This window comes from Thamnophis elegans, chromosome Z, assembly GCF_009769535.1.
Source record: "Thamnophis elegans isolate rThaEle1 chromosome Z, rThaEle1.pri, whole genome shotgun sequence".
Lineage (NCBI taxonomy): Eukaryota > Metazoa > Chordata > Lepidosauria > Squamata > Colubridae > Thamnophis > Thamnophis elegans.
The window spans coordinates 113,600,108-113,615,136 of record NC_045558.1 but is presented as its reverse complement, the minus strand read 5'-3'; the positions used below and the strand labels follow the sequence as shown (position 1 = coordinate 113,615,136).

The 15,029-nt window shown below is 35.7% G+C and overlaps 1 protein-coding gene across 1 annotated transcript; it reads right to left on the bottom strand.

The window, feature by feature from the left end:
- Positions 1 to 2,099: 2,099 nt before the first annotated feature.
- LOC116521528 (vomeronasal type-2 receptor 26-like) lies at positions 2,100 to 14,547 on the bottom strand. Its single transcript, XM_032236188.1, has 6 exons — positions 14,405 to 14,547; positions 12,342 to 12,633; positions 10,427 to 11,272; positions 5,989 to 6,216; positions 4,007 to 4,133; positions 2,100 to 3,001 (listed from the first exon to the last, which is right to left on the bottom strand). Exons 1-6 carry the CDS (start codon positions 14,545 to 14,547, stop codon positions 2,100 to 2,102), a joined length of 2,538 nt encoding a protein of 845 aa, XP_032092079.1.
- Positions 14,548 to 15,029: the final 482 nt, after the last annotated feature.

The window sequence follows — 15,029 nt, the reverse complement described above, 5'->3', positions numbered from 1 at the left end:
CGGTTTTCATCTGCACTATATTTTTGTCGTTTTGTTGGCTGGTCCACTTGTAGCCCACTTGTCGACGGATGTCCAGGGACCCCAACATCCGCCGCGGCCCTTGTTAACCCGCGCGATGACCGATGCGGTATAAAATTTTTATTCGTTTCTTTCACCATATTGTATGGGTTGGCAGTTTTTTTTTATGGGGCCAGGTTGCCAAACTGACCCCAACCCTCCTACTTTCTCATCCGGGCTTGGGACCGGCAATGGCAGAGTTGTTGTTGTTGTTGTTGTTGTTGTTGTTGTTGTTGTTGTTGTTATTATTATTATTATTATTATGTTAATCTTTGGTGGGATTCACAGCCTTTGAGGCTGTTTGGTAGCTCAACAGCTCGAGTCCTAACCAAGGACCTAGGAACTGTTAAGGTAACATCAGAGGATATAAGCTGTTCCAAGTAGGGTGGTTTTTTGTAGACAGCGAATGTTCAAGTCAGATAAATTTAAAATTTCCAAATAGCGAGGTAGTCCTTTAGGTATTGCTCCAAGGGCTCCAATGACAATCGGGAAAACACACAATTTCTTTTTCCACAGTCGCTCAACTTCAATTTGCAAGTCCCGGTACTTTGTGATTTTTTCTTGCTGTTTATCTTCAATTTGTGCATCTCCAGGTATTGCAATATCAGTGAACCATACATTTTTTTCAACTATTGTTATGTCAGGTGTGTTGTGCGCCAAGTGCCTGTCAGTCTGAATTCTGAAGTCTCACAACATCTTGACTTTCTCATTCTCTAAAACCTTCTCAATCTGATGGTCCCAGTGGTTTTTGCTGTACACAAATCCAAACTTTCTTTGTTGTTGTTGTTGTTGTTATTGTTGTTGCAAAATATCTATCAACCAAGGTCATTTACTCAATATAACAAATCCAATTAAAAATTGAGGAGGAGGGGAATCTTAATATAAATCTCTACTCAACATATACCATAAATGAAAAAGCCTATTAATATATAACATAAAAACATGCTACTTCAGTCATATATTTCCCCCAAAAAATTATGCTTCCTATTCCTCAAATTTGTCCAGTATTTCATCCATAAACTCCAGGCTCAGGGTGATCATGGATTCCCTTGTTTCATTTGTGTTAAATATCGATCATCAGACTGAAGTAGATTCCTGGTATGTAACTCAAGACCCCTTTAAATTAGATAGAATGCCTCTTTGATCTGAAAACATGCACTCTTTGTTTGGTGTACATCTCAAAAAATAAAATATTCATTTCTTTCACTCTAAATCAACCTAGAGATTTATTTCAAGTCAGTTATATTTAGCTTTTCTGTTTTAATTAACACTTTTAATTTTCGTTTCCTCCCCATTTTTGATCTTAAATCAAAATGATCATTAAAAATTTGTTCCTGTATTTATTATTTCCTTTTGATAAACAACAGTTACTTAAAATGTAATATGTATTTATAGGAGTCATTCATCCTATATTTTATTTCTGGTTTACTATGTATTTCTTTGAAAACCACATGAATTATATCCAATTTATTATCCAGTATTTTTTATTTTTTTTTAAACTAAACTTCTAGAAATTGAAAGATTTTTAAGTAAAAGTTACATCAGAATATTTCACATTGATCTTTTTTCCATATTATTAAATAGCTTAGTGGCCCTCTAGCAAATTCTGACAATCTTTATAAAATTAATATTGTCTTGAATCATAATACATACATATTGTAAATTATGCTTTATGCACTGAGATGTATAATGCTCTAGTTCTTCTATGCACTTCAATCAAAACTCCACAGGGATCCAGGAAAACTTATTTTTTGAGTTTGTAGATTAGAACTTCTTTGTAGATTAAGATGACTAATTACAATTTCTTTATGGTCTAAGTTATCATCCATTTCAATTATTTTCTCAGGAAAAACATCAACCATTACTTCAAAAGTACACCAAGTCATTTTTACTTTATTTTCAAATTTTATAATTTACAGAGCTTAACAAAGGATTAGGTTGTTAGGAATCCCTCAAAGCTTGAAATAAAGATAGTGGTATCTATAATGGAATATTTGAAAAATGTAATAATATTTTAGATTATTATACATTGAAATTTCTGCTTAAATGTTTCTCTTTATCAACTGTTCCTTGATGTTCAGTTCAGGTTTTAGGATAATAATGTAACATTTTGGGAAAAAGATACAGCTTAATAATCCAGCACCAGATGCCAAGATAGAGAAGATCTCCACAGCGACCATATGTTCTCCATTAGTGCCCTGATATGAAGGAATAAAGGACAGCCAGACACTGCAGAAAACCAGCATGCTGAAGGTAATGAACTTGGCTTCATTGAAAGTATCTGGCAACTTCCTGGCTAGGAAAGCCACAGTGAAGCTGACAATAGCCAAAAATCCCAAGTAGCCCAAGACATAATAAAACATACCAAGTGATCCTTCATTGCATTGCACTATAATTTCTCCAGGAAGGGAATACATATTAAACTCTGGGAAAGGAGGAGCTGTACACAGCCATACAGCACAAATACTAGCCTGAATGAAGGAACAGCCAAACAGGATGAGAATGGTCAGTCTTCTCCCAACCCATTTCCTTATCCTAGATCCTGGCTTAGTGGCCATAAAAGCTAGAACTACAGTTATTGTTTTTGCTAATATACAAGAAACAGCCACTGTGAAGATGATACCAAAAGTTACTTGTCGTAAATAGCAAGTCACTATTTGTGGCTTGCCAATAAATAACAAGGAGCAGAGAAAACAAAGCAATAAGGAGATGAGCAGACAGTAGGTGAGGTCCCGGTTGTTGGCTTTGACAATGGGAGTGTTCTGGTTCTTGATGAAAACTCCTAGTATCAGAATTGTGAGCACAACAAAAAATAAAGCCAAAAATGCTAAAGTAGTCCCCAAAGGATTCAGGAAAGAGAGAAAATGTAATCTTTTTGCAATACATTGATTTTTGTTCTCATTTGGAAATTGTTCTTCTGGGCACTGAAAACAGTTGTCCATGTCTAAAAATAAATATAAGCAGATATATAATTCAATGAACCGAATGACTTTTTTTGCCAGATTTTACATAGAAACTTTTGACAAGAAACAGAAATTAAGTTTGAAGAATCAGAATATTAACCATAGCTGATTTTTTCTTAATTCTATTCAGGATGCCAGGTTTTTTTTCTCTTTTTTTTTTCTTTTTTCATTTCTGCTATAATTTTGCACCAGTAAGGTTAAAACCAATTTCGTTGTATTTAAGTACAATGACAATAAAGATTATACTTATACTTATACTTATACTTCTTATACTTATACTTATTTTACCCTGAAATCAATGGCCAATTTCTGGGCTCTGATACTTTACAAATATATACATTTCTAAGAATGTTGCGTATTTATTTTATAGAGCTGACCAAATGGCACATGTATTACTGTGAAAGATTATTCTTCGCACCTAATACCTAATAAGCATTTTGTGTTCTAAATCTATATAGATTTTCACTAATGTCATTAATGGTTTCTAATTACGGTTTTTAATAATTTATTGCTTTGACCGCAACTCTAAATCAAAGAAAAAGTAAGCATATCCTAGGAGGGAGGGAAAGCTCTTTTTTTATCTTGGGATATCTATTCGTCTAACTATCATTTATCTATCTATCATCTTTCTATCTATCTATCTATCTATCTATCTATCTATCTATCTATCTATCTATCTATCATCAGCTATCTATCAGCTATCTATCAGCTATCTATCATTTATCTTCTCTGTCTCTCTCCCTCTCTCTGTCCCCTGGATACATACCTATCACACCTCCATGAGGCAGTGATGCTTGTTCTGGGAGTATACAAAATACTCTAAATATTTTGGTTTCCTCAGATTCTGGAGAATGAAGCAATGCTTTCGACATTGTTGGTGTGAATTCAAAGTTATTCTATTGACCTTACTATCAGTAAAGAAATTATTGTGCATTTTTCCTACCTGTGTATAATCAATTCATAATATTAATTATTATATTTCCTACCCTTCTGGTCTGACATCTTTCCATCTGGACAGGGAACACAATCATAGCAACAGAATAGTTGTCCTTCCTTCTTTTTGCGTCTGTAACCGGGATGGCATTTCTCATTACACAGAGCAACAGGCAGGATCTATCCATAGAGCAAAGAAATAAATAAGCATGTCCTTTAAAACATAGTAGTCTACATACTTTTTAAAATCTGGGAAGCATTTTTTTTGTAACTGAGTGGAAAAATTAAAATCTAGGTGAGTTTGGAAATTCAACATTAGGTCAATGATTACAATTCCTAAACAGATATTAATCACAGCTAATGTCCCCAGGATTTCTCTACCTTTCAAGATTTATATTATATTTAACATATAATATTATATGCCCCTTTAGCCAATAATCTTGACTATTCTATAAAAATGATGTAGTCCACAATCCCAATACTAAATATTATATGTTTATTATTATGGTTTTTCGTGCAGTCAGCAAGATATACAAATTGGATTTGGCATTTTCATACATCTATCAAGTCCTTCTGAATGATGTGGCATAGGCAGATATTGATGTTTGATGGTGTTAAAGGTATCATCATAGATTGTAAGCTGTTCCAAGTAAAGCACCTTTTGCAGTTGACTGACATTGATTTTGTGAATGGTGTTCAAATGGTGCTCCAATTGTTTTGGGATTGTATACTATTGGTGCTATCTTTGTTTTCTTTTGTCAGAGTTGTTCTATTACTATTTACCAGTCTTTGATTCAATACTGTTGCCCAGTTCTTTCTCTTATATTCTGCTGTCTCCAGATACTGCTACATCCACTATTCAGACTTTGTCTTTCCTATCAGCAATTATTAAGTGTGGGGTGTTTTGTGGCAGGTGCCTGTCTGTTTGAATTCTAAAATCCCAAAGCAATGTAGTTTCTTTGTTTTCTATGACTTTTATTTTATTTTATACCCCCTTCCTCTAGTTCTTGCTTATGGGCCAATAGTACTTCTTCCAATGCACCATTATAGCTACTTTGTCATGCCATTATTTTGTAGTTACTCTGTGCAAGGTGGCAGCAACTAACTACCATATTTTTCGGAGTATAAGACGCACCATTTTTCCCCAAAAAAGAGGTTGAAAATCTGGGTGCATCTTATACATTGACTATAGCATTTTTGGTGTCCCAAAACCCCTCCCCCTTTGCAAAAATGGCTGTGCATAGCCTTTAGGAGGCTTCCAGAGTATTCCTGGGGGCTGGGGAGGGGAAAAAAGTGAACAATGAGCTAATTTTTGCTAGTTTTTGCACCCCAGCTCCCAGGAGCACTCTACAAGCCTTCTAAAGGCTACAAGTACTTTATTTTTGACAAAAATGGGCTCGTTTTTGCAAAAAAAAAACCAGGCCATTTTTGCTCATTTTGGGGCACCTCCAGACTCCCAAGAGAAAAATAATGGGTCCATTTTCACAAAACATTAGCCGGTTTGGGAGGTCTGCAGAATGCAAAATCTTTTTTTAAAATTTGCCTCTTCAAAATCCTGGAGCGTCTTATACTCCAGTGCATCTTATACTCTAAAAATACGATAGGTGGTCCATTGTTTCTTCACTTTCTTTGTAGAAATGGCATTTGCTAATTCTAGCTGAATCTGTGGCTATCTTCTTAGTGCTGGCTTTGTATGCATTTGTTCTTAAGGCTTGATCTCATGCAGCCAGAATTATCTTCTTTATTTCTTCAATTTTCCTGGTTTTAGTCTTGCCAATCACTTGCTTTGCCTGCTAGATTAGGATATGATCATTTTATAATGAGCCTTTGGTTATCAACAAGTTGAACACCAAATGAATATGATTTGATATTGTATTTAAAAGAAAGTGATAAAGCTCGTCTTAAAAAAATAGCACAATAGTATAAGAAAATATTCACTGATTTACTTCTAAGCTCTACTAGCTAGGAATCATTTATGAATTACAAATACTTTCTCATTTAGCTTTCCATATTTGAACTTTTATTTGTACTTCACCTGATTAAATGAACTGTGCCATGTGATGGTCTCTCTGTTAAGAGTTAATTGAGAGCCACTCAAAGCTTGTGGATCCAGCCATCCCACTTTCACACGAAGAAGAGATTTGTTTGGGAAAGTGACCCAGTTGATAACATCAAATCCAGCTACCAATTCACCATTTTCATCAAAAGATATGGTATCTTCACTACTGTGGTTAAATGCTATGGTCTTCAGAAAATGGTGAAGCTAAAATGAAAGAGAAAAACAACTTTAAACATTAAAACTTTGGTTAGTATAGAAGTCCACACTTCAGATTATATTATTAATATACTAAACAAAAAAGCAGTCCATGTCCTGCCACCTTCATTTTAATAAGTAGTTTATTTAACTATTGCTACAAATTTTGTTAATATCTTAAATAAAAATATTTAAAAATTAAGAATATAAAAAACTATGCTATATGAATCAATACATATCAGTCTAATCTAATTCTGTTCATGCGGAAAAAAAATGGGAATTTAATGAAATTCCTATTAGTTTAATAACACCTTCATTTCCCTATCCCCAAAAACTAGCCATTGGCATACACAAAAGTAGGATAAGGGGTACAAATCAAACATGATAAAAATATGAAAGGCTGGGAAATGAATCATTTTGTTTTCTTGTTTTATCATTTTAGCTTTAGAAGGGTTAGTTACATATTTCTTTATAATTGCTACTGAAAATTTAACAATCCATACTTTTGTTATGATCACCAGAATCTGAGATATGTTTTTGAGTTAAAGTGCAATTATTATTATCTGTAATGTATTACAATTAACATTAATGTTAAATTAATTTTTAATTGTACTTGGACCTTGGTTTGAAAAATATAAGGGATAGAATACAACCCTATTCCAGAATACTTGCTGAAGAACAGATTTAAGATGAGTTTGAATCTCAAATGAGAACACATGTTGAGATGATTCACAGGATATTTATCAACTTTCCAAATAAACTTGAAACACATTATATTACCTCTGCCCATATGAGGCCTGGTAATTGTTAAAATGATATCTACTGAATATCTTCAATTCTGATCTTTTCCATTATAAAGAAAATGGCAGTCAGGTCATTTTGTGTAGAAATATAGAAATATATGTGTGGAACTGAAATTCACTTATCCCATTTACTGTTGTATTCATTTTCCCAAACCCTTTTGTTTTCCCTGGAAATACATGATACACTATCACCCTTGTGTAAAAAGTCAAACGTCTCTCCCAAATCTATATAAATTAGATTTGCAGCCTTTTCCATATAAATTGACATTGGTTTTGCATATTTTTCTCATTAATTTCCTTTATTTATTTCCTAAATATAAGAGCAGGAAGGATTCAAAATTTGCTCATAGCAGAACTGTCCCATGACAACAGTGACAAAATGTTTGAAAGATGTTTTTATCCAAAATTCTTTCAGAGCCTCAAAAAAGAGATATGCTACAGTAAGTCCCAAGTTGACTTATCTGAACAATTCATACAAATAGAAAACAAACGAAAGGAATATTTTATCTTTAGTCAGGAGGCAAAGATTTAATGTCCCTTGCACTATGGTAGCTAGTGTGCTGTCCAAAGTCTCTGAGCATACAAAACATATATATTAACCAGTTAGACCAGTTTTGGCATTTTTGTCTTTCTATTGAGTCTTTCCCAAAAACCTGGGAAAGGTAGTTTCACAGTGTCAAAGGTACTGTCACAAGATGTAAGCTAATTCAAACAAATTTGTCTTTTAAATTAAAGGCGCACAATTTCCTCAGTGTTGATGGTGTTGAAGAGGTGGTTCAGAATGTTTTGAGATTGCACTCAATGTGCCTATTAGTATTGATACAATATTTTCTTCCTTTTGCCAGCCATAACTCTTCTATTTGCAGCACTTGTATTTTATATGTTTCTCCGATTCTTCCTTTTCTATTTTACTATCTGTAGATATTGCAGCAGATTTTTCTCTCTCTCTTTCATATCGACAATTGTTAAGTATGAGGTGATATGTGTTAGGTGATATGTGGCTTGTCAGTTTAAATTCTGATGACCTAGATGACTTTAGCTTCTTGATTTCCACTTTGGTCGCACTGACCAATGATCTTTGGAGAGCCAGGGATGGGGGTCATGCCTCTGTCCTAGTGCTCCTTGACCTCTCAGCGGCCTTCGATACCATTGACCATGGTATCCTTCTGCGACGACTGCGGGAGGTGGGGTGGGAGGCACCGTGCTACGGTGCTTCTCCTCTTACCTCTCGGACAGGTCACAGTCGGTATTGGTCGGAGGGCAGAGATCGACCCCTAGGCCCCTGAATTATGGGGTGCCGCAGGGTTCAGTCCTGTCCCCCCTCCTGTTTAATGTCTACATGAAGCCGCTGGGTGAGATCATTCGACGGCACGGGATAAAATACCATCAGTATTCGGACAATACACAGCTGCATCTGTCCGCCCCATGCCAACTCAGTGAAGCGGTTGATGTGATGTGTCAGTGCCTCAAGGCTGTTAGGGTCTGGATGGGGGTTAACAAGCTTGCACTCAATCCAGATAAGACCGAGTGGCTGGTGTGTTTCCCTCCCACTAATTGGCCAAGTTTTCCATCTCTCAGGCTGGGGGGTCAAACAGTACGCCCCTCAGACAGGGTTCACAATTTGGGAGTCCTCCTGGACCCACAGCTGACTTTTGAACACCACTTGTCAGCTGTGACCAGGGGGGCATTTGCCCAGGTTCGCCTGATGCACCAGTTGCGTCCCTACCTGAACCGGGAGGCCCTCACAACAGTCACTCGTGCCCTTGTGACCTCAAGACTGGACTACTGCAATGTGCTCTACATGGGGCAGCCCTTGAAGAGCATTTGGAGACTCCAGCTTGTCCAGAATGCAGCCGCGTGAGCGATTGTGGGTGCACCTCGGTACACCCACGTTACACCTATCCTCCGCGAGCTGCACTGGCTGCCTATTGGTCTTCGAATACGCTTCAAGGTGCTAGTCATCACTTATAAAGCCCTTCATGGTATTGGACCTGGGTACTTGAGAGACCACCTGCTGCCAATTACCTCCAATAGACCTATTAGATCCCACAGATTAGGCCTCCTCCGAATTCCATCCACTGGCCAATGCCGACTGGCAACCACCCGGAGGAGGGCCTTCTCTGTGGCTGCTCTGGCCCTTTGGAATGAGCTCCCCATTGAGATCCGGAGCCTCACCACCTTCCAGGCCTTCCACAAAGCCCTTAAAACCTGGCTGTTCCGACAGGCCTGGGGCTAATGAGTTTTTGTCCCCCCTCGAATGGTATGGTTTTGAGTGTTTTAAATTGTGCTATTGTTTTGTTCATGTTCTTTTTTCTTATTTGTACCCCGCCCCCCTGACTTGGGTTGTGAGCCGCCCTGAGTCCCCTTCGGGGAAAAGGGCGGCATAGAAATATAATAAATTCAATTCAATTCAATTTAATTCCTATTATTTTGTGTGTTTTATGTTACCACCATTTCTTGCTTATAGACAAATTATACTACTTAAACATATTCCAGTGTACCACTATTGCTATTTTGTCATGTGTTGTTTTTAGTCAGCTTATGTGATATTCATTATTTTGGCTGTTTACATAGCCAATCAGATGTTTAGGCAGAGTTTAGCATTTTTATCCATCTATTATATTCTTACCAAGGACTGGGCCAGAGGTGAAATGCTACCAGTTCGGACAGGTTTGCCTGAAATGGTAGCAAAGATGCCAGCTATTCGCCTGAACCGGTAGTAAAAATACTGCTACTGGTTTGGGTGAACCATTTTTTTCCAATGATCAGCTGTGCCACACAATTTATATTAGTTAGAAAGCAGAATTTCCTGCTTTCTAACAAAATCTAAATAACGTGGCACAGCGGATCTCCCCCTCATTGTTCGCTTACCTCGCTGTTCACTTACTCGCTTTCAAGGCACATTTGGTAGCAGGCTCTGCCCACTCACCGACATCATTTTGATGCTCTGCACATACGCAGAAGGTCCTACGCATGTCCAGAGGTGGCATGTGCGAGCGAAGTGACATAGGCAGATAGTATTCAATATGCTGCCATAGCATGTAAGCTGTTTCAAGTAAAGTGGTCTTTTGCATTGATTTATGGTTATTGTTGTTGTTTATTATTATTGCACGTGTGCTGCATACTATGCTCTATGAGAGATAGGCAGGCAAGCAGGCAGACAGACAGACAGACAGATAAGAATGGGAAAAGTTAAAGAAATATAGGATTAGTCCCATGAACTAGAATATAGTTTCATTGCTTCTGTGTGGTCTGTGATGGCTGGCGAAGAAAGATATTTCATCACAGACAAGATACAAAATTTGAAATCAGAATATTGCAAAGAAATATAGACTTTTTGATTACCCTTTAGAAGCAATAGTTGTTATATATTGTCTAAATAATATTAAAGAGATTTACATTTTGAAAAGCATTACCTGCCAATGTAACAGATCTGAGGGATCTAACCTACAGGTGGGATATAAGAACATCTTATGCAAAGCATGTGCAATGGCATAGACTGCATTATAGATGCTGTAGCTTTGACTGGTCATAGTTATTTCAAAGAGAGTTCCAGGAAGATTTTCTAAGTTCTCCTTTCCAGTGCAAGAATTATTATTATTATTATTGTCCTCGTGAGAATTAGAAAAAAGGCAGTTGAATACTTGTTCCCAAAAGATCCTGATAAACCCATCTTCTTTTGACTGGGTAGGTTGTAGAGAACGCAGAAATTCTGTAAATCCCAGCACTTCTTTTGAGTGACTTGCCAAAGACAAGGCACCATGAAAAAAATGTATATCAAAATCTCGGTGAAATGTCTCTGATGAGAAATCCCACTGGGCTGTCATAAGCCACACCTTGCCTCTGGTTAGTTGTATTGACTTTTGTAGGCTCCCATAAATGTATACTAGCCATTTCAAGCATGAGATAGCTTGGGGTTCTGCATTTAGAATATAGACCTTAACATTGGATTTGGCTAATGATGCAGCCATTTCTAAAACAGGTTCAAATGACTCAAAATTCTCTAAAACACCAGAAAGGGTTAGAGTTCTTTCAATGATGGCTGCACAGATTGCATACTGGGAAAGCATGGGTAACAAGGCCTGCACAAATTTTTCTCCTTGATCATCATCTGGTGAAATAATTCCAATCCATTTCCATTGGAAAAAAAGGAGTAGCTGAATAAGTCCCGTGTACTGATTTGTTTCACTAGGGATCATTCGGTAGAAAAAAGGGAGTTGTATTTTAATGTTCGTCACTGGAGCAAACACACAGCAAGCAATCTAAGTTAAAGATATATTTTAAAAAAAAGAAGGGTAAATTATAACAGTTGATTCTGAATTTTCCATATACTATTAACAATCTCATGTCTGTTTCATTGTTTGTAACCTTCAATTGGCTAGAACATATGACAACACTTTTTTGAATCAATATACATCTACATCAGATAACTTAAAGAATGCATATAAAGCTTGGACTCATTACTTCCTTGGGATAGCAAGCAATCTAAGTAAAAGCCAAAGAAACAAAAAGTTATTTAAAGAAACAAAGACTGGTAGAATTATAATGGCCATGATTTATCATAATTTCCTGTGCAGTAAACATATATCTGAAGATTATTTTTTAACTAAAGGATTGGTTTTAATATTCTGAACCATAATTTTTCCATACAATGGGCATACATTTAGTTCTGAATAAGATTCCTAATAACAGATTTTGAGGCAAGAAATAATACTTTTGGGGAAACCACCATCAAAAGCGGAATTTGAGTCTGTGATTATTTGCAAATGTGAACATCCCATATCATTTTACTTTGTTGAAACAAAATAATTGCCCTTTTTCATGACTGAACTAAAGTTATATTCTCCTGTAATCCCTGTAATCTCCTCCTTCTTCCAGAAAGTAATACAAACAAGAAAGGAATGGGAATCTTTTCCAAAATCCACATGAGGATGTAATTCTATTAAGACATTTTAAGATTTCAAAATGTAAGCATTTCAAAGATTAAGAATTCTTCAAAACTAAATTGTTGTTAAAAACTTTAGAAATAAAATAGGTGAGAAGTAAATTTGACTGAGCTAGAGAGGAGATGTCAAATTTTCTTCCCCAAGAATACCCTTAAATTACATTCCTGGTTTACTTAAACTCTCAATGTGATTATTACTTAAAGATTTACCAAATAAAACTAATAGTCTCCCTCCCCCTTTTCTCATTATTTTTACCCCACAGGAGGTATATTTCTTGACCATAATCATAGTGCCATTATTTAATTCATACAGAAATTTGTTTTCAATTTGTATTAACTGAACAAGCAGCATTGCATTGTAAAATTCCTGGGTGATCTGCACATACCTGTGGAATCTTATAGATGCCTAAAATGGTAGCCATATGAAAAGAGACTTTGGCATCAAGTCCTCCAATGACAGCTATCAAATTAGTTTGCTTTTTACAGTTGTAATTTGGAATAGCCTTCTTCTGGGAAGACAGAAGTTTCAGGCTGTTATGATAAGACATCTTTGCATTATTATAGCTGTCATAAATGTGGAACCCTAGGCTGATATTTGGCAATATGTCGGGATTCTCATTGATCTGCTTCACAGCAAATATTAATGAAAGTACATGTTGGTAATTCTTTAACATTGCCCTAAGGAAAATGTATATAACATATGAAATAACTATCACATTATTTTGTATGCATATTACTGCATCTAGAAACAAATTTAAATGTTTGAAAAGTTACATATAGGCTTACACAGAAATGAATTTTCATTGACATACTTTGAGTACTGTTTGACAAATAACAACTTTTTTGTTTTTGTAATTCAATTTTAAGCTATAAATTTTCCAATCATGTTGAATAAAAAAAGTGCTGCTCTGAAATTAAGTTTGATTTAGTGTTTTCAAGGACATAAATGTAGCTTAGTTTCAAGCAATATGGAACTAACCTGTCTCAGCCATCAGTGATTTTGTCTAATTAACAATCCAATATAGAAATCCTATAATTCCTCTCCTAGTAATAAGCAAGCCTGAAAATTCATTACGATCAGTTAAGGATAGATAAGTGATTAAATATTAACTGTAAAACCAAAAGTCAAAGCTAATTTATTTCACAATTAGATGTTTTATTCAATAGCAATGGAAAGTATTGATTATAGATTGTCTGAAAGTGCAAAAAAAGTTTTAAAATCCAACCAATAATAGTATGTTTTGGGGCTATTGCAACCACAGAAACAACCTGCATCTAGGTCTTTATTTTTTTAAATTAATAATATTAAGAGGAAAAATATATTTCTATTGCTACAGTGATCAAAACTTTCAACAGAAGTAATGTTTTGCTGGGTTTTTCCATGCAGAATATAAGAGCATAGATCAGGTGGGTTCAGGCAGTCACTATTGCTGGTTTGCTTGTGAGCATGCATGCGCAGTGCAAAAAAAGTGTTCTGTGCATGCGTAGAAGCAAAAAAGCAAGATGGCAGTGCCTATGGCACCACTCAGAGAACCAGTTCAGGGGCGTGGCAGGCTGGGGTCGTTGCCAGTTCCAGTAACCCAGGCCGCCAAACCACTACCAGTTCAGCTGAACCGGTAGGAACCCACCACTGGTGTAGATAAGATTTGTCTTCTTTTCTCCTCACTTCTCTTCCCTTCTTTCTTTCCCCATCTCCCTGTCCTCTCTTTCTCACTGCCTGCTTCTAGCCAAGGCATATTAGAAACAGATTGAAAAGTAGGATGTATCCAATATTCACTTTTTTTCTGAGATTGTAGGCTGGTCTCCAACACAAAGGCAAAAGGTGTATCTTGTGAATTTTTTTCTCCCCCCCACTCCCCACCCCTCAAAAAGTGATGTAATTTATTGATTCTTCCTTATTAAACAAATGAGTTTAAAGTGGCTTAAGTGAAGCAGTGTTATATTATTGTACACTGAAACTGACATCTGTGGAATATCAGTGAAAAGGTAATAATCTATGTAATGCCAACAGAACATGTAAAAATGTAGATATTTATGTAGTCACAGGTACCTTTAAACAAATTAGCTTGATCCTAACAAATTATAAAAAAATATAATATCATATATTTATATAATATCAATATAAATCAATACACATACATACAGACAGACAGACACACACACATTTGAATGATAAAATATGATACTGTGATCTGTTTAAAAAGGAAAGGGAATTAAAAGACTCAAAAAACAAACATGGAAATGTTAGTATTATTTTAGAGAAAGAAGATGAAAAAGTAGTAATAAACCCAGATCCTACCTTGAAGGAAGTCGTAGGATAAGAACTATCAAGGGATTTTTAAAAAAGCAAAACTTGTCATGATATAGAAATAGAACGTAGAACCAAGTGAATTCAAATTTATTTCTGTAAGATTAACAATAACAAACAATCAAAAAATAATTTACTTACATGAGTTCTTCTACCACCTTTGTTTCAGGATGTTCCTCAAAGTTGCTTATTTCCACCAGGCAATCAAATTGAGCAGCAATCCCTCCAATTATTATATCCCCTGGTTTGGAATACTCATATGGGAACTGGAAGGGATCACTCATAGAGCAGATGTTATCATGTGCCTTGAAATTTGTTAGGACCAAGTGGAGCATTTGCCAAAGGAAAAGCTGCAACAAAAATATCCTTGCCCTGGCATGCATTGCTTTAAGACACTGTCCAGTACTACCTATTTTTTGAGTCTACATATTTTATTAATATTCAGTCTACATTACACTATAAATTTTAAAAGGATAATAAAATCATATTTCACTAAACCGACAACTTTAAGAAGATTTTTCTTTGGATTTCTCCTTGAAAATATGCATCTATGCTAAAATACACATTTTAGCTTAATTTTTCCCCAAATGCATATTTTCTCCTCATTCTTTCTTTTTAAAATTTGAAGTACATTTTAAGTGAAGAACTGCAGCATGTAAATCAGAATGTATGATCCAAATAAGTAGCTTATTGAGCTGAGAAAGAGAACTTAGTTTAATTAATTACATATTTTGTGATCCAAACAAATTCTGAAGGTCATCAGTAC

What these genes read in the sequence shown, in the direction of transcription:
- LOC116521528 (XM_032236188.1), bottom strand. Translation starts at nt 14,547, where the DNA reads ATGAGTGATCCCTTCCAGTTCCCATATGAGTATTCCAAACCAGGGGAT. An exon ending in AAGGTGGTAGAAGAACTCAT is followed by an intron (nt 12,634 to 14,404) that starts GTAAGTAAATTA and finishes CATTTTCCTTAG; the next exon opens with GGCAATGTTAAAGAATTACC. An exon ending in AAAGATGTCAGACCAGAAGG is followed by an intron (nt 3,002 to 4,006) that starts GTAGGAAATATA and finishes ATTTATTTTTAG; the next exon opens with ACATGGACAACTGTTTTCAG.